General features: G+C 51.9%; 1 protein-coding gene across 4 annotated transcripts in view; it reads right to left on the bottom strand.

Moving 5' to 3' along the window:
• Positions 1-20,109, bottom strand: part of CACNA1E (calcium voltage-gated channel subunit alpha1 E) — a 138,297-nt gene that overhangs the window by 107,674 nt on the left and 10,514 nt on the right. For all 4 annotated transcript variants that reach the window (XM_065674032.1, XM_065674031.1, XM_065674034.1 and 1 more), the window contains exon 2: positions 5,562-6,012. In XM_065674032.1, the coding sequence (XP_065530104.1) occupies positions 5,562-5,980 (419 nt within the window). In that variant the 5' untranslated portion in view covers positions 5,981-6,012. The remainder of the gene's footprint in view (positions 1-5,561; positions 6,013-20,109) is intronic.

The raw sequence follows: 20,109 nt of genomic DNA on the forward strand, positions 1-20,109 counted from the left end.
GAGAGGTTAATTGTTTTGCTCTGGTTTTCAGAGGGCTTGCATAGCAGACATGGTTATATCTCCACGAAGGATGCTCCCAGGTACGGGATCCGTGGCTTCACTTGTCACAGACATCTCAGTGGCTTTTGCAGGGCCACTGCAGCTCCTGCCAGCTGCCTCACCTTCCTGCCCAGCTCCCGGCCACGTGGCAGCAGATGTCTGGATGGAAGCCCAAGGCAGACAAGGATGTGGATAAACTGCCTCTGACAGTGACCAATACTGCAGAGGTGCTGGAGGAAGAAAGCCACTGACCTCCCAGGACAGAGCCAGGGACAAAGGCATGAGGAAGGGTAACAAGCACTGGATAGTAGTGCCAGAGCTGAGACCAGGAGGAGATGCCAGGGCACCTTCTCCCTTCCCCAGCAGCACCCCCAGAGGAGAAAGGGCTGCTGTTTCACAGGTCCCTCTCAGCATCAACACTGCAGCCAAGAGCCAGTGCCCTCCTCCAGTCCCACACTGTGGCAGGACAGAATGGAGCAGCCCCCCGTGGAGCCCACTTGGGTGGACAGGAGCTGCTGCACAGGGTAGGGAGCAGGGCTGCTGCTTACAGCATGGCAGCAATACCCACTAACCCAACACCTCTCCCGAAACTGTGCTGCAGAGCTACCAACACTAGTGACAGCAACTCAGAGCCAGCCTGGGGCTTGTCCCTTCCCTGCAGACCTGAGGACGACTAGCGTGATGACCACTGGTCCAGCCAGGGCTGCTGCTGTCAAAGCAGCCTCAGCCTGGGGGCATTTCCCAGGCAGCCTCACCAGCATGAGGGGCAAAAGAGGCAGCGCCACTCCATGTGTGCTCCTGCCCTCTCCATCTCTGCAGGCAATCAAACCCAGATGCACTGGGGGAATATGGTGGGAAGCAGCGATGGAGCTGGCAGCGCAGCACACACCACGGGGGGCCTTTGTCTCATTCAGCACCAAGGAAAATAAAAATTATTAAAAAAAAAAAAAAGTCAGCCCCATTAATAATCTGGGGTGCAGAGCGTGCACATAACCAGACAGACTGCCAAGTTAGGAAAAGCCAGAGATCTGCTAGCAACACCCTGTGCGTTTGCAGTTTCTTCTGTTCTCTTACTTCTTCCAATAACGCCGCACCAAGGCAGAGCTGCAATGATGTTACACTCCAGCCCAAAAGGCTCCCCATGGTCTGTGTTGTGGGTACAGATCTGAACAAGCAGCAGAAAGCTCTCCTGTCCTGACGCTCCAGGGACCACAGGCTCCCAAATGGGCTAGAAGGACTTCACTGCGGATCACACTGCACAAGGGAGTCCTAGCAAAATCATAGCATCAAAGCCATTAACTCCAAGACACTACAAGGCAGGAGATCACTTTTAATGACCTTTAGGAGCACTGTCCTGTACTGTGGGCAAAGCGCATCGCTTCCCGCAGGACACTGAAACCTGCCACACATCACCCAGGTACTCCAACACTGAATCTGACCTCCACAAAGCACCAAGGTCCAGCTACTTTCTGGCTGGTATTCTCTGCTCCCTCAATCCCTGCCCAACATTTGGGAATCCAGATTTTCCATGCATCCTTGCTGTAGATATTCCAAAATGAGGGCACAGCTGTCATTCCCCAGATTACACAAACTAAACTCAACAAATATCCATGCACACATGGTTTTAAGCCATGCAAGGCAAGTTTGGGTCCTGTCTGCTGCAAACTCAGCTTGAGGCTTTTCTGGGATGTTCCCTGGGTGGTTCTGCCTGTCCCTACCATCAGCTAAGGAATCAGCTGCTCAGCCCACAGAAGCCACAGGAGGTTCCCTCTTTGCTTATTTTGACAAGGAGCTTTTCTTTTGAGCTCTCTCTCAGCCTGATGTAGTCCAAATGATGCTGCCACGTGTATGTGGCAAAGACACCAGTGATTCAGTTGTGACCACTCCACGCTGCTGCAGCACACCAAGCCTTGGAGTGCAGCAGATACCTCCATATACCTCCACCACTGACCCCAATGTGTGAACAGTGCGATGGAAGGACATCAGGCCAGGACTCGGGGAAACAGGTTTTAGTGTCTGCCCTGGGCTTAAGTCCCTTAGTCAAGAACAAGGTGTGCTGGTACACGCTTCCTTCACCGTAAAGTCAAGCCTCCCACAGAGCCACTGCCCCACATGCACTTAGCAGATGGTGCTTTCTGCTCCCTGCCTCAGTTTCCCCTAAAATAAAGAACAGGGAAAGGAGCATTTTCCCCCCCTCCTCTTTTTGTTCCATTGTAGTAAGGATAAAGCACGTTTTACTTGTGTTCTTTTTTCACTGGTAAAAGGCAGCAGAGATGGAGGCTCAGTAAGGGTCAGACCTGCTGACGCTAACACTGGTGAGTAAGAAAAAGCATTCACTTCTCTTCCCCCACTGCAACCCAGCAAAAGTGCAGCTGCACACAAAACTCTGGCTGCACACCAGGAATCTGCATCTGCAAGGACAAAACGACTGCAGGGGAACAGAGGTCTCTTATGCAGCAGTTCAGTCCTGCAAGATAGACACCACTCAGAGCACCACGTTTAACCAGTAACTCCCCAGGAGTACCGTGGTGCAAATCATCAAGTTTCGGTAACAAGGGGGGAAAAAAAACCCAGGGGAAAAAAGAAAACAACAACAAAAAAGCCATCAGTTATTGTGGGGCTGCCCTGACATCATGGGCCATTCCTCAAGGTCTGCTACCATGGCTCAAAGCCAAGCAGGAAACCCATTTTACAGGTTCCCCATATTCCATTCATTGTCCGCCACCACACTGGGGCACGGAAAAATACTACTGTCACTGCTCACCAAAAGGGATAGAGCCGGACCTCAAGGGCAAAAGCCGCTAAGGTGATTGACAGCATACAATATGGGCCCTTCTGAAAATTAAATCGCAGGGAAATTAAATTATTACTAATAAAATTATAGCTATGGAAATTAATTTGCTTTTTTCTCCCCTACATGTTATCCAGCTAGTCCCAGGGAGCATCCATGGAACCAGGGTTATTGGCTCTGCACACTGGCCTGGACTTCGGCACAGTTCTGGGAGAAATGTCACTGGTTGATGAGCCTGCTGTTTAAGCAGGAGCCTTAGCACTTGAGTTGTGCAGGCTAATGGGGTACCAGGGCACCCAACTCTGGGACAGACACAGATACAGCCCTCCGGGGCTCAGCCTGCTGTGCCAACACTGCCAGCTCCCCAGAAAGGGACCTGGCAGTAACAGGCAGTGGGGCTCTTTGGTCCTCAGAGACACAGGGTCTGCAAAGCCCAAGGGCTGCCATGTGTACTAGAACCCAGCTTCTCCCCAGCACTGGGGGCCTCCTGTAGACCGTCAGCATCTCCACCTCCTGCAGCATGGCAACAAGGCTGTGGGCTTGTGCGTCTGCAAGGAGAGAGCCCCATGCCTAGACCCCAGCAGCGATGAGCCCAGGTGGGTAGAGGGGTGCAGCCCATCCCAATTTCAGGGATACCCGCCTTAGACATGACTTCCTATGCACATCCACAGAACTATCGCAGAGTGGGCTGAAATGCCGAAACCAGGCATTCAGAAACTGGGAAATGCAAAGATTGGACCCTACCAGCCTGGGGAAACAGGTTGGGATGGCAGCAGCCGTCATGGCCATCTGCATATTCCCACTGTGTTAAAGACAGAAATATTAGGCTTTGTGTTTGAATTACTGCTAGCTGGAGCAGATGAGGGTGGCAAAAGGGGCACATCCTACACAGTATGAGCAGGAAGGGCTCCGGCTTCATCTCCCTGCCACAAAATAGAGCTGTAGTCATCCAAGCAGTTAATTAGCAAGCAGCCGTTCTAGGAACTCTCTCCGCCAGCCGACAATTAACGAGGCCATCCCTCTGCTTCCTGCCCGGCCATGATTTATTCATCTGGCATCCCTGGTGGGTCACGAAAGATAACAAGGCACAGAGCACTTGCTGAGCCCATATGTCAATTTATTTCCCCTGTGCAAGGCTCCCTGAGTCACCAGCCAGGAGGTTCCCTGGGCACAAAGGGATGAGCACCGAGCTGAAAGGGCCAGGGAAAGCCAGCTTCACTGATGGGCTGCCCTCCAAAAAAAGGCAGGAGCAGCCTCAGTGTTACAACAAGCAGTTTTATCATGCAAGGCATCCCAGAGAACTCCTACTAGCTTCAAACAAGCGGAACACTGACCTGGATCTCACCAAAGCAACATGCCACATCTAATTAATACAGGGGCTCCCACCTCCTTCAGGTGTTTTATAATACACCGAATATTCCCAAAATAAAGTGTTCGAGGCAGGGAGCTCCAGACCAGTGATACTAGAGCAGGATGCGTGGCACCAGTTTAGCCCAGGCAATTCTGCTGAATAGACACAAGGGGGGGAACCTTGTAATTTAAATGCAGGATTGAAGCACATGGCTGCAGTCTTAGTTGCACAGTGAATGTCGGGCAGGGGAGAATAATCCAGGGCTTCGTAGAATCACGGAACGGTTTAGGTTGGAAGGGACCTTAAAGATCACCTACTTCCAACCCTCTTCCCACAGGCAAGGACACCTTCCACTAGATCAGGGTGCTCAAACACTTGAGCAGTGGCCTGAACACTTCCAGGGATGGGGCATTCACATTAGATGACTTGGAGCTGGCTTTTCTCACAGCACCAACGCAAACTATAGAATGAAGTTAATTAAAGGAAATTAATTCACAAACCGAGTGGGTTTTAGCCCTCCCAAGTACTTCTATTTTCCCAAGTTCATTAGTGTCTCCAGCTTGCCCTGATTCAGGGGTACTTGGCCACACAGAATTAAATACAAATCCATTCATGGCAGGGCAGAAGCTACCGTAAATGCAGAAGGCAGTGACCCCAAACACATCCAAAATCCCCACTGCAGACAAGCAAAACTGTCTTGAGGACTTCCAAATTTCCTCTACATCCCACTAACCCCTGCACAATTTGGTGAAACACCTCATCCAGAGGCCCCTTTGCACCGTTCCCATCAAATGCCACCTTCCAGCTCAGAGCCAAGAGAGGCATCTCCAACCACTTCAGCTGATAAACACTCACCTCCCATACACAGCATGCCACTTTCTCTCTCCACACTCCACAAAATCACCCTATCAGAAAAACACCGTGCTCCTGCTGGCTCAGACCAGCCCAATCCATGCAGGACCTGTGTGATGCTTTGCGATACAGGGCAGGATGTGTGCTGCATGAGGTCCCAGCACTGGAGGCAGGACCACACATCCCATCAGTTTTAAGAGCACAGGGAGAAGAAAGGACCCAGAAGAGGTTTGGCTGGGTAGGGGGAAAAAACCCAACCAACCAAAATCCCCAAATTAAAAGCAAAACTCATTCCCTGTGTCTCAAGTTTTAGCTTATCTTTAAAAATCCTCCCTGGATAACAAATGCAACGGGGAAAAGCAGCCCAGCTTGAGAGTGCCAGGAGGTTGAGCACTGCTGAGCTGGCTGCTCCACAGGGGTGATGCTGACATGACACCCCCCAACCATGTCCACCAGCCCCATGGAGGACAGGCAATGCTCCCACTCCCCCTGGCTGCCCACCTGGGCTGGGGGCTCTCCAGTACTTACTCCCACTCCTTCCTCCGCGCCTGCGGCGTGCTCTGCATCTTGTGCGCCTCATGCGCCTTGATAATGTCCCTCTGCTCAATCAACCCGCCCCGTCGGCGCTTGATAACATCCGGGCTCACAGGGACATACTGGCCGAGCCCCAGGTCGAAGGTGCTGCCAGTCTCTGTGCCGGCATCAGCATCCCGGGACCGGGGGTCATAGAGGGCGTCGAAGCTGGCGGCGCGCGAGACCAGGGCCTCGGCCAGGCTCTCGGGCTCCAGCAGGTTGCAGGACTGGGTGGTTTGCATCAGGCCGAGCCGGTGCTTGCGCCACGTCTCCTCCTCGGGCAGGGCCAGGATGTAGCGGGGGGAGGCAGTGTCCAGCTCAGCCCCCCTGCCCGGCGCTGGGGCGCTGACGGAGCATGTGCCGAATCCCAGCATCTTTGGTGCTGTTGCTGTTGCAGCTCATCACTCTGGAGGGGCACAAGACAGAGAAGGGAAGCTCAGGGCTTTGCTCCATTTGCCCCCCAATTCCCCCCTTTCCTCTCACATCAGCTGGAAGTCCCATTTATCCTGGGTTTGTTGGGCTCTCAAATCAGGCACAGGGCGCACAATACTGCATCCCCAAGGCTAGGACACGGCACAGCACCTCCTGTCTTACTGCCTTCCTCCTCCTTCCCAATCTGGGTGCTCTTCACCTCTTGAACCTGCAGCTCTCTGACGCTGCAGCCTGTCCTCCCTGGGGACCCCACGGCAGCACAGCTCCATGCAGCCAGACCAGAATATGATGAGCTCCCATGCTGTCTCACAGATGGGAAAAGAGGAGACTCGGCAGACCTGGGTCAAACCACCCTTGTGCTGCTTTTGTTTGCTTGGGGTTTTTTTTCTCTGCTGGGTTTTTTTGCTTTTGTGAAGGGTTGGGAGGGATTAAAGGGACTGGCATGGCACAGCCCTGCTGGAAACACAGCCTGTAACACAGAGCAGGGCTCTCCCCATCCAGCCCAGCAGGCAGCCATGCATCCACCAGGAATCCAGGGCTGCCGGCTCTCGGCTGCCTGCGCAGGCAGGGGCCGTGCAAGGGGCACGCTTGCCAGCAGAGGGTGCAGTGCCCTTGCACGCTGCCTGCTGGGGGGGGGCACAGCTTTGGAACATCCGTGGCTGGGGGGTCCACCTGCCCTGTGCAACCCCACGCAGGAGGGAAGATGGGCAGGCAGCCTGGCAAGGACAGGCAGCAGCTTAGGAGACGGGATGGAAATATTAGAGTGGCTTTGACTCAAGAGCTGCATACGGGAGCAAAAGGCGCTGGAACGCTGCCAGCAACACCACTTCGAGCAACACTCCTTGGCTAAGCAAAAGAGATAGTGCTTTACAGACATGAGATGCTTGTATCTGAGAATACACCCAAAGCCTTGTCATGGTGAAATGCTTTATCCTCATGTTAGAGAGGTGCCATTCAGCATGTTATTGCTATGGGAAGGGCTTCACTCCAGCAGTTCTTCAAATTCCTCCCCCAGTGCTTACCCACAATGGAGGTGAAAGAGGGGATGATGGAAAAGAGCAAGGCAGTAGGTGCTTCACAGCAGGGCTGTCATGCCCTTCCTAACCACAACCCTGACACAGGAGGAAACAACCCAGCAAGGGAAAAGAGAGTTTAACCCCCCACGAGGTACATAATGTAACAAATTGTGCGGATCCCTCATCTTAACCCCTCCGCAGGGTTTTTGGAGACATCTGAACTCCTCCTCCAGAACAAACAGGGAGGTGAGAATGGCAGTCAGGAGAAAGGCTGGGAAATCACCGCATCAGGAGTACAAGTAAATTACACATAGGAAAAAAATTAAAATGAAGAGTAACTGAGGGGATAAAACAGAGCACGGCCCCCATGTGAGCCAAAATAAGCCTGACATCCCCGTGCCACAGAGGAAGAGGGGCACAGCCCAGCTATGGAAGCATCCCACCTCCTTCGAGTCTGTGGCGTTGCATGACAAATATGAAGTGCTTAAAGTTGCCCCTGAATTTAAACCCAACCAACCCAAGGGATACTCACCCCTTAGCAAGGTCTCCAGAAAGAAAAAGGCAACCGCCAGTAAGAGCCTCAGCAAGTTAATTAGCACATTGACAAGAGTTTGGCTGCTCCCACTGAAAGCTATGAACAGATTCTTCACTACTTTGCTTACCCACGTGAGGTTTGTTTTTTAGAGCATTAATTACTTTTTCAATCAGTTCTTTATAATGTATAATTTTTCCAACTTCTGCCTTTTCTTTTCATGTTGCTTTGCTCATTTTCAATGCTAACGTTTAACTCCTCATTCAGCCACACCAGTCTTCCTTTGGGGTTTGGGCATCTTTTGATTTTGCATTTTGGGTGGGTTTTTTTTTGTCGGTGGTGGGTTTGGCTGGTTGGTTGGGGTTTTTTGGTGGTGGTTGTCGGTTTGGGTTGGGTTGGGTTTGGTTTGTTGGTTTGTTGTGGGGTTTTTTTAACAGCCATTCTGCAGCCCTGTTTCTTCCCTGAGCATTTCCTTGGGGAGGACTGGAGCCTTTCTTGTATACCAAGCACAAGCACTCTGGGTTTCAGCTACAGCATAGCCCCAAGGACAATTAGCTCACTGCAAATAAGGACACATCCCAAGAGCAGCTTCAGCATACATGTGGACGTTGGCTCTTCTGATGCCTACCAACGCATCTCCCACCAGGCTTGCTCCAGGGACACCGGTGGTTCCCAGGCTTGGAGGCAAATGAAAAAGCTCAAGCAGAGCCCTTAAATGAAACACCAAGAAAGTTGGAGGAAATAAATAGAAATCATTAGCTCTGCTTCCACCTAAGCAAACAAGGCTTGCACTGCCAACAGAACAAGCCACGTTGTCTCCAGAGAAGTGACAAGCAGAGACGGGAGGATGCCAGAACATTTTGTTAAGGAAAGCTGATGAGGCTATGTGCTAACTAGAACGCTCGCAGGATGCAACGCACCACGTACAAAGCATCTGACATCAGGGTGTCTGCCCATCTTCTAGCCTTTGGTCTCCCCCTTACACTGAAAACAAACCTGCTACATTTTTACACAGAATCTGAATTATTGGTAAAAACACCGTATTTGTCAGTTTTTGCTGTTTAATTGCCAGCCCTGCCTCCTGCAAAGGGCAAAAGCCTACAGCAAGCCAACACATGGCTGGTTTTGAAAACACAGAGTTATTTTCTGATCCTATCAGTGGAAACCCACAGCTTGGGAATGGGTCATGACCAGAGCTAGGACCACAGAGCCAGCCAGCAGACATATCTCCACCCCAGGTTTGCTTAGTAACATGCAACTAGGGTGCATACCATTGCCTCTGAACCCCTCCAGCTGCAGATCAGCCTTTGCATGGGAATGAACCCAGGCTGCCACACAGCTCCCTGTTAACAGCCAGGCAGAAGACATCTTTGCAGCTCGTTCGTGACAATAATTAAAAAAACCAAAGAGAAAACAGTATATCCACCTGCCCGACCCACACACACACACACACCCCCCCTATGAGGTTTCCCACAGGTGACTCTGGCTGATGCTCGCTATCCATATCCCTGGCTGCATGACCAGAATGTGGTAAGAACATGGCATAGACCCACACAGGGCTCTGGGCAGTCCCCACTGCCCCTCTACTCACCCAACTTCTGCACGAGCAGAGAACATTACTGCAGAGCAATGCTGCGCTTTGATACAGGAGAGCTGAGAAACAACTGCTGTTGTGACACACAGCAGGCTTTCAAAACCAGAAAATGAAGTTTCTAGAGGCTCTTATCTCCCAAATTTCAGCCCAAAAAGTAGTAACAGTCAGGAAATTTACTGTTCACTCCTGCAGCAGGGAAGTCATCCAGATAAAACCATGGCCACAGGGCACCATGAGCAGCCAAACTGAATTAAAGTGGATATTTAGCTGTGAAAGCATTGGCACTTGTGCTTTCACCTGCACGGTGGCTGGGAGCAGCACACAGCTTCCAGCAGAACCCAGGGCACATCTGAGGACACAGAACACCCAGCTGCGCCAGTGCACAGCCGGAGCTCACCCTGTCTAATGGGGATCTCATTAGAGAGATTGCACCCAGCATCCATCCATCCCCTCCCACACTGGTCTTATCACAGCCAAACAGTGCAGTGAGCATCTCTTGCCCCTTGGCAACATGGGCTGAAACGGGACACAACCCAGAGCAGCATCCCAGCCCACAAACCACTGAGAACAGCATTTTCAAGACATCTGCACCAGAGGACAAGTGATGGAAGAGGAGACAAGCACAGGTCCTCTGCAGCATCCTCAAGAGACAGCCACACACTGACAAGTGACTCAACTCCATTATCTCAACCCAAACCACATGCCACAGCCAAGGCACACGGCCTCTGCAGGCAGGAGACCCTGGACTCCCACACCATACTTCATTTTTAACTTCTAGTAGCTGATTAACTAATAAAGAGCTGCAGTGAGAAGCAGGTTCCCAGCAGCATGGCTGACCTACAAAGAGGAAATTCCTTTTAGGGGTCTTCTCAGCGTATGTGTTTGTGTTACAATGGCAGCAATCAAACCTTTAGCCAAGTAACTATGTATTACCATAATAACTACACTGAGCACTTAAGACGCTGGCTGTGCTCTTTTCTTCCATTATCTGAATAACCCTCACCAAACCCCCAGAGATAAAGCAGAAAGGCTTAATGCTGTGCTGGCTTGTGGGGACTGATCTTCCCCAGGAAGCACAACGGTCCAGCACCTCAGTGCTGAGCTCCAGCACTGCCACAAGCCCCAGCTGAGCAGGGAGGCAGAAACGCCTTCCTGGAGAGGACACAGGCCTCAGCCCAGGATGGACAAACCCTGGCTGTGGTGAATGCAACAAGCAGCAAAGCTGCCAGTCCTGTGGCCGCGGTCCATCAGCCCAGCAGCCTTCCCTGGGGATTTGCGGGATGATTTCAACAGCAGCATCGAGTAAGAAGCTGCTCTGGTGCTGCTGCTTCCCCTTGTGAGCAAGTGTCCCTCCTCTCTGCTGAATGAGCAAGGAGAGAGCACAAAAGGGACAAGAGCAAACCCTTCAGGAAGATGTGTATATATAGGAGAGCATCTAGGATGCTGCCCTCAAGCATCCTGGGGACAACCCGAGTCAGGCGGCATTTCTATGCTTCACCAGCCCATAGGGGACATCTCTTCCCTAAGCTTGGATGATGTCCCTGGGAACTCAATGCTCAGACATCTCAGCCCCATTCCATCATGGGGCATACGGATGCTTCAAATCCTTGCCACTCCTTCCCTCTGGCTCACTAATTTGCCTGTCCCACGCCAGAGAGGCCACTTGGTTTTCGGGACAATCAAATACTATCTGCTTTTCTCTGCTGAGCTGTGCTTACCCCAAGCTGCTAATTATTAGTCCCTGCTCCAGGGTAGAAGGAGAGCTCATGCAGTGCAGCTAAGCAGAGCATGAAACCTCAGAGTGCCAGGAAGAAATTCAGCGTGGGGCCCCTCCAAACAGAGACAGATGGGCTGCAAAAGTGACTGATTCATCCTCGTGGCCTTTTCCTCTCCCACCACGTGCACTTCCCCTCACAGCAGCATGGATGCTGTGGTGAGTGAGCACCGCTCAAACCAGCTCTGGATCCCCCTAGTCCTCCAGCTCCTCTGGCTTGCAGCAAATGTAGCGGCTGGGTCTGTGCAGCACAGTGGCGGCAGGAGCCAGATGGTGAGGGTGAGCTATTTTAAGTCGAGTCAGTTATTACTGGGGAAAAGTTTGTTGGATTAAACCCTCTCCCATCGCCCCTGCCACCAGCAGGTTTGCTGTGGCTTTGCTGGGAAGAGCTGCTCCCAGCAGCCTCGGTACTTGCTTAGTACCCAGCAAGAGCCAGAGCTGCATCCCATGCTTGGGAGCTTTGTACAACACCAGCAATGGAGAGACGGACGGACGGACGGACGGACGGACGGACAGAAAGAAAGAAAGAAAGAAAGAAAGAAAGAAAGAAAGAAAGAAAGAAAGAAAGAAAGAAAGAAAGAAAGAAAGAAAGAGAAAGAAAGAAAGAAAGAAAATAAAAGAGACATTTACAGACAAATGCCCCTTGCACAGAGCTATTCCTACTTCAGCAACAAACGCAGGCGGAAGCGTCAGGTCAGACATCCCAGTAAAGAAGAGCAGGGGGAAGGCAGCATTGCACATGGCCTTCCAGTGTGTTTGGGGCAGTCATGGCGCAATCAAAGAAGTGCCACTCGGCTCATTTCTCAGAAAACACTCATTTCTCATCTCCCATTCACATGCAATAAAGGCCTTCACCCCGTCAAGACACTACATACAACAAAGACCCCTGGAACTACTGCAAAGATCAGATGGAGAAAAGAGCAAAGCTCCAAATACCCAAGGGCTGTTTAAGGCCAGGGAGATGCCTCAGCTCTAGACATCACTCAACCTTTTGTCTGGGAAGCAGCTTTTGTTCTGCCACACCAGGGATTTCACACCGGGATGATGCTCCAGTGGTGAGCAAGCTTCCAGGGCCTGAGAACTGCTTCTGCTTCCCAGGAAAAGCCACACTGAGCCTGGATGGGGCCAGGCTGCCGCTCAGATCCCATCCCAATTAGGAGGCATCTCAAAGGCCAGCGAGCCCGTGGTGGGTACGAGGGCTCTCCCTGTGCCAGCAGTGGGATAGCACAGCCCATGTACAGGAGCCCTCCTGCAGAGCCCTGCTCCCAGGGGCATCAGCTTTAAGAATATCAAAACATTAAATTATCCCATCTCTCCTTTAAGAGCAACTGTTAAACAACCCCACTATTATTTATATAAATGTACATCAAAGAAATCAGCCCTCTATCTCCAGCGGAGAGGCAGGAGAGCCAGAGACTGCCAGAGAAGCAGGACCTGGCCCTGACGCTGGCTGCAGGCAGCAAGCCCAGCCCCGAGGATGCTTTCAGGGCAAGGTCAGGGGCAGGCAAAATGCTGCTGGGGTAGCAGCGAGAGACAGGGCTCTGGCTAGCCTGACATTTCACTGATAGGGTGGCACCAGGCATGGACAGCAAGGTGTCTGGGTGGCTGGGAATGCCTGTCCTGACAAACCACTCAACCCCCAAATTTCTTCCAGCATCACCTTTGAGACGGTCTCATATGTTCACCTCTTCCTGTGCCCCTCAGTACCAGACAGGCAGATGTTTCTGGATCTCAAAGCAAGTTAACCCTTATCTCATGCCCTTCATGCCTGCAACATGCCACCCTCAATATCAGACCCACACCAGTGCTTACCCACACTGGCATCCCAGCTCCCCGGAGGGCAGAGGAAGTCAACATGGGCAGATCTGAGGACATGTGTGCCACTGGCTGTGGGCAGAGATGGGAATGTGGGACAATGCCCAACACAGCTCAGCATTTCCCTTCCTTGCACAGTGTTTCCTTCACTTCCACCCAGCAGGGCCAAGGAGAAAGGTACCACCTTGGTGGGCAACTGCTGGGCTTGGGCTCACCTAGCACAGCACTGCTGCTCTGCAAACAGCACAGGACCAAATCTGGCAATAGGAATAATTTGGGACAAGAAAGCAAGCTGTGATCTGCACAACAGCAGTGTCTAGAAACAAGTAGTGCTTGAAGCTATACATACACATAGCGAGAGAGCGTGCCCTTAAGAGTTTGCTTTCCAAAGAAGGGCAGAGACAGGACTTCCTAAGATAATTTCCAGCTGCAATCACCGGGCCACCCTCCAGGAATACAACTCTGCTCCTGCACAACTGTGTAAGCAGTCACGCTTCCAAGCTGCCCTCCTCCCTCCGGCTCCCACCGCAAGGAGGTTTTCCTCGGAAAGGCGCAGTGATCCCCCTGGGTTGCCTATTGTTCTTGCAGTGCAGGACAGACAGACAGCACCAACATGACGTACATGTATGGAACTGTGCCCTCACCCAGCCACAGGCATGGGGAGAGCAGTGCCTCCACATCCCAGCCCGCCATTCTCTGGATAGTTGGTGAGCCAAGAACAGCACACGCAGGTAGTCACAGACAAAGCACCACCATCCCCAAGGACAGCCTGAATTTATGCTTTAATTAGCACGCAGCAGCAGATCTGGCTCTGCACATCACACCCAGCTGCTCCAGCACCCAAAGCTGTGGTAAGCTGTGTTGCTGAGCCCTGTAACTCAGCCTGAGCTAGCTTGTTTCAAAGAGGACAACTGACCCCAAGTGACATCAGGGTTTGCCATCGTTCCCCATCACTCTCAGCAGCTGCAAGAATTGCCGATGTATAGAGAGGAGCAGGAGCTGCCAGCACCGGCCAGGGTGTGTTAGAGTTGCTGTGCAACAGAGAAAGAAAATGCTTTTAAAAATAAATAGACCGGTCTCTGGGAAACACTGCTGGCAGCCAGCCCTTGCTCCCTGCTCCAGAGCACCTGAAATGAGGCAGCATACGGGAAGAGCCTGAGAACAAGGTATTGCTTTTGATGTACGAGATCAGAAACCCAGGTCAGCTTGAAACCATGGATGCAAAGAGGATTAGATGTAAATACAGCAGGAAAAATGGGGAGACATGAAACACGCAGGCCTCCTGAGCACTACCCCAGGAAAAGTTTGTTCCTCAGTACTGAGGCAGGCTGAACACATGTGATCCCAAGATGGACACTGATCCTGGGAGCCGCTTGGTCTGGGCTGCGGGGTTGTGGGTCTGAATGGCACCCGATGCCTCCCAGGCACTGCCAGCACATACCCTGATTCTGGCTTCATGCTACAGCTTATAGCTTCTCCAAAAATGTCTGGCTTAGCCAGGAACTGCCTGCTGGAATGGAGCAAGGACACACTGCAACACTCCACACTCATCTCTCAGGCTAGCCTTCTGGGCTTTCTCCTTGCATTTCACACTGCACTGGACCCAGCAGCAGCTCCTTCAGACTGCCCTCCTTCTCTCCAGCCAGGAAGCTTAACAAAAATACCAACAAAATTCTTGTTTAACCTGGCAAAGCCAGGGAGAAGTTCTCATTTCCAGCGGTGCCTTCGCTAAGGTGACTCACAAACCACAATGTGTGTCATTACTTAATAGACCCGCAAAGGCAATTATACGATCATGCAAACATCAGATTCCTGGCACAAGGAGTCATAGCACCCCTGAGAGGTTAAAACAAAGGGATGCTTTAAAGGTGAGCGACGGCAGGGTTTATTCTTCTTTGACTTTGTTCTCATTACGTGTGAAGAGTCACTGAAAAGGTATTATTGTTTGGGGAGGGGGGAAAGAAAGAAAAAAAAGACAGCCTCTTGCACAAACTGCACAGTGAAGAAGGAAAGGGAATAGAGAATAAGTATGTCCTGCTGTGCTGAAGACTTGGGGAAGAAACCCTGCCAAGCATCCTCTGCTGAAAGGTCCTCACCAGCTTCAGCCACAAGCACAAGGCAGAGCCTGTATCACTGGATAAACAGAGCAAGACCCTCGTGATTCAACCTCAAAGGAGGAAAGGCAGGTTTTCTTTTTGCTCCTTCACTCATGGCTTCTACAACCCTTTTTACCTTGCACATTGTGGCGACCCAAGCAGATTTGCATTTTACCTTACCCTGAGTTTATGATTTGCATTTTACCTTACTTTACCCTTACCTGAGACCCTGGCTTGAGTCAGGTCAGGATAAACAGACAATAAAAACATTTTTCTTTCTTGTCAACATAAAAGATGCAGAAATCAGGCCTTGTGGACCCCCAACCTGCTTCCTTCTGGGTAGGAGAGCATGTCCTACACATGGCTGCTCAGGAGTAAAAGCCTGCACCAGTCCCTGTGCTTCCTCATCCTTACCTGTCCCTGCCACCCTCAGCCACCCCAAGCTGACAAACACACACAGAGTTCATCCCCTGAGCTGTTTCTCTTCAGTTTCTTACAGTATGGGAGATGGGAGGAGAACAAACAAATGTTTATGGGGAGCTAAAAAGACCATTTCAGCAATCCTGCTTTTTCAACCAGGACTAATACCAAGGACTCAGCAAGCACCCAGTCCTCACCTCCCACCAAATTTACGCATGTCTGGTCCTAGGGGCCCCTCTCTTCCTTAGGGAACACTACCAAATCCCTTGGGAAAGCCTTGGTGTTTCCTTCCAGCTCCTAAAGGCAGCCACACTCCCAGACCCCACTGAGCACCGTGGCAAGCCAGCCTGGGCACAAGCCCAGCCGTTTCACTAAGGTGCCAAGTGAAAGGTTAGCGCTTCTGGAAACCATCTGGGCACGGACAGGCACAGGGCATGGCATTTTTAGGCACTGCTCTTTCAGATACACCCAGCTGGACCGGAGCCACCACCAGTGGCCTCCTTTCCCTCCAGCAGTGCAGCTTTGTCCCCCATTCCTGGTGTAGATTCCCTCCCCAGACCGCAGCAACAGTGGCGCTTAGCACCCACACTGTCTGCCTTGCTTTGTTAACGCCAGCAATTCAGCACCTCCCTTTGGCCCAAAGCCACCACCTCATCAGCGGGCTCCCTCTCCTCCTCGAAACGTTTCTTCTTTCAGCGAGAGCTCATCCAGCTCTGCTTTCCCTTCCTTTATCAGTTTGCTACAATTGCTGGCATTGAGCTGTTAATACTGCGATTGCCTCCTCTTCTTTCCCTCTTTATTTGTGGCATTATTTCATCGTTGCTGTTTCATCCCTCTGAAGCATGTTACTCAGAATAATTTATACCAAAGCAACCTTCCTTCCAGATAGCTGTTTTGTGGGACCTTAAGCACACTGCAAATGAGCTCAAAATAAGGATGAGACTAATTCATGGAAGAGAGGATGGCAGGTAAAGCCAGGGATAACAGCCTAGCTGCAATCTCCAAGCTCTGTGCTACCAATAGCCAGAGCCTCGGAAGATCCAGCAGGGAAAGAATGATGTACATCTGATTTCTTACGCCGTTCTTTGTATTTCTTAAGATGCACACCAGGCCAGCTCAGCATCCTCCACAGTCCTCACTGAGCAGCCAGACCAGGCACAAAGCTAGAAGGAACTTTGCTCTGACCCAAACTGACTGCTTCACTTGTCAGCCCCATCTCTCTCTACTGAAACGATGCCCGAGAGCTGAATAAGCTCATAAATCTATCCTCAAATTGGCCCTTTTACAGCAGCGTGTGTGCTTGGAGCTTGGACTTTACCATATTTGCAAACATCAAGGATCACACTGCGATAGCGTGCGAGCGGCTGCTAATCGGTGGCCCTCCATCCGTCACTCTCTGTCTCCAGGAAGGCAGACAAGGCTCTTCCGCAGGCAGCACACAACATTTTTTACACCAGAAAACTGCCATCTGTAATTTCGGTAGACATCTCAAGGATGGCTGAGGACCGGCAGTGCGAGACTGCCGGCGTATGTCACACAGCATGCAGCCACCCAGCTTCTCCTCCAGCATGGCATGGCCATCCGGCACAGCCATGTAATTCAGCACTGTCCCCCCTCACCATCACTCCCCATGCATGCTCCTGCTGGACACCAGCAGGGACCATTTGCTTTCAGAACCTTGGCAACTCGGAAATGGGCAAAGCTATTTCTGGCAGTGTCACTCCCCCTCTCTCCTCTTGCCCACTCGCTCCTTCCTAAATAGTTTAATGCCATTGAATTCCCCATGCCAGCCATCCACCATCTGCTGGCAGGCTTCAGAGCACCAACAAGATGTTCCAGCAAGCTGGGGCAATCCAAGAAACCATCCTTCATGGTTCCCAGCCCCACACCTCCATTCCTCCAAGTGGCACCTGAAATTCATCCCTCCCAGCAGGGTACCACACTGACACATCCTCCCTTCCCAGGCTGGAGCTGACACATGACTCCCATATAATATCTAGGGTTCAAAACAGGTGATTTTCTTGGTTTAACCCTTGTTTATGTGTTAGCCACCAACAGAACCACTTGTGAAGGCTCCAGCCTTCCTCCAGTGCCTGTTGGTCTGTCTGGAGCTTTACTAAAACCCCATCACACCACACACAAGGCACAGAGGAAGAAGGAAGCTGCAAGTCCAGCACTGAGCACCCTCAAGCCAAAACCACTCTTACACATGGGCCACCCCCTTCACCAGCAAAGCACAGACCAGAGCAGACACCCCACACGAGCCACCTCCCAGGCACATCCCTCACACCTTCAGAACATCTCCCCATCTGTCACCAGCCTTGTGCACACAGACCACATTTTGCTCTGTGCAAGACAAGCCGCTCACTGGGGATACGCATCTGCAGTGCTCCCAGTATTCACCCTTCCTGTGCCTCCCAAGCTACTCTGTGTCACCCAACACTGACTGCAAGTCAGACTCATGGAGCACCCACTCACACCCACAAGCACGCTTGTGGCTCATTTCCACCACATTCATTTTTATTTTGCACAGAAAACCTGGCCTGAGAAATTCAGCAGCAAAGCTCGATAACACCAGCAAATGCACAAAGACATTTTCAAGCTGTCCACAGAAAACTTCCCAAGCAATCAGCATCCCTGACATGTCAGGGAGGCAAGGCTGGCTGCAGATCACATGCAGCAACTGAGGGACTTCTAGACACAGGCCCGACGCAGTCAAGCTACCCCTCTGCAGAAACTTCTCAGTTTCCTTCCAGCCACACTGGATCTCCAGCCAAATTGTTGAATCAGCTGTACCCTGGTGCAGGGCCAAGAGCAAGCCCAGGTATTCACCCCACTGCCAGGAGCTGAGGGTCTCCCATGCCACCCCGGCAAACAGCCAGGAACTAGACCAGCATCTCTAGGTGAACCTCCTTTTGCCAACTGGCTTCCCCAGCCCATTTGAAAGTCAGAGTGAGCAACCTAGATGAGAAGCGCAGCACTATGTACGTAACTGTAGTGTGCTGTTCGGTCCAAACGTGGCCCAACTCACCTGGAGCCCAGGAAGCAGTGCTACATGTACAGACCCACTGCATACCCTAACGCCTATGCAGGTTTTGACCAAGGATGCTACACACCAAGCAATGCATCTTCTAAAGAGGCTCGGGTGCTCTCTGCAGCCCACAGGAGCTTTAACATGAGGCCAATATGAAGTGTTTATAAAAACCCCAGTTTGGTGCGAGCCATGGAGCACTCGGTACATACAGCCTGCTTGAAACGGCTAATGGATCACGTTTATTCCCAGCTTGCTACTTCCATACACTGGGGAGGAGGGAAGCCCAAAACCAGAGAAGTGATGATGAATTCCTAAAGCCACTGCAGCAAGGAAAAAACAACACCCACCAAAACACCCCATAGTAGAACCAGCCTCACACCATCTCCCAGAAACTTTCTGCACTGCGAATGCTGAAGTAAGTCAAGAAGAGGGGGGAAGAAACAAAAAAAACCCTTCCATGGGAGATTTCTATCGTGTCTCTTTTCAAAAGGACAACACTAACCAAGGTCTCTCATTGCTGCTTTCATATTCTGCTGACCACTTCAGCAGTTTGTTATTTAAGACAGAAAACCCACACCTTTGCCCTTGGGTCCTAAGCAGGGTACAGGAACATAGGCTGGGCCCACACTGCCTGAGGAGAGCGGAAAGAGTTCAGCCACCAGGCTGTCACCTAAAGGGACTTACCTAGTAGTGGCAGGATGGACAAATGCTCACACCCTAAACCCAATAGAACCTGGCCTGATTTCACCCATACTTGTTGCTGTGCTTCACCCCAGGCACCACTGCAACCCCTCAGTGTGATGTGTAGGGATGCAAAGGGCTCAGACCTGCTCCTGTGCCAAGCGCCTGCTTACAGCAGTGCATGGCAGTGAACAAGGGGTTCAATCCACCAGCCAAACCTGTATGGAGATACTGGTGCTCCTCAGCATCCCCAGGCTGGCTCTAACTCAGCTGAAGTTTTCCCTCCAGGAAAGTCGTAAGCAGCAAGCCTCTCACCCCAGCCAGCCTTAAAGCAATGGCACAGCCCTGTCATACAGTGCAGGAAGGGGTAAGCTCCTGGGTGCTCACCTTGGGCTGCACCCACCCATGTCTCCTGCAGCTCCTGCCATGGCTCACCCAACCATCGTGGTGTGCTGGGACCCTGCAGCCGCTGTCACACCAGGACTGATTAACATCCTCTGGGTCCAAAGCAATCCTTGTTAAAAACAGGTTCTACCTACAACTCTCCCAGGTCGCACAGGCGACATCACCATGGCCCCAGCACACCTCCCAGCGTGACTAATGCCAGCGGCGTGCGACCAACACCCCATCCCGCACTGGGGAGGGAGACAGCCCCCAGCAGCACAGGCAGGGACAAGTGGGCTGCAGAGCCACAGTGTTTTGGTTGGAACAACCTCTACCCCCTCTTCTCCGCAGGGTTTCTCCATGTGTCTCACCGAGCCTGCCAGCATGCACAATCCCAGGCTGGGAGAGCATCCTGGTGGTGCCACCCACCACCCTGCTCCTCCCAGGCTGCAGCATCCCAACTAGTCCAGCCCCAGGGCAAGGATGCTCCAACCAAAGCTCAGCCCTCAGGTCTCCCCAGGGAAAGGCTGCCACCCCAATCCACTGCAGTGTGCCTGAGGGATCCTCCAAATCTAATGATGCTTCAGTTATTTCTGAAAACCCAGGGGCCTGGAGGCAGGAAACGAGGGAGAGCTCAGCTCAGCACTAGATAAGCAGCTGTGTCTGACAATCCCCAAAGAAAGCCCAGCCACTGAGGCCTCTGAGAGGTGAGGGGGAAATCAAAA

This window comes from Lathamus discolor, chromosome 3 (genome assembly GCF_037157495.1).
Source record: "Lathamus discolor isolate bLatDis1 chromosome 3, bLatDis1.hap1, whole genome shotgun sequence".
In the NCBI taxonomy this organism is placed as follows: Eukaryota; Metazoa; Chordata; class Aves; order Psittaciformes; family Psittacidae; genus Lathamus; species Lathamus discolor.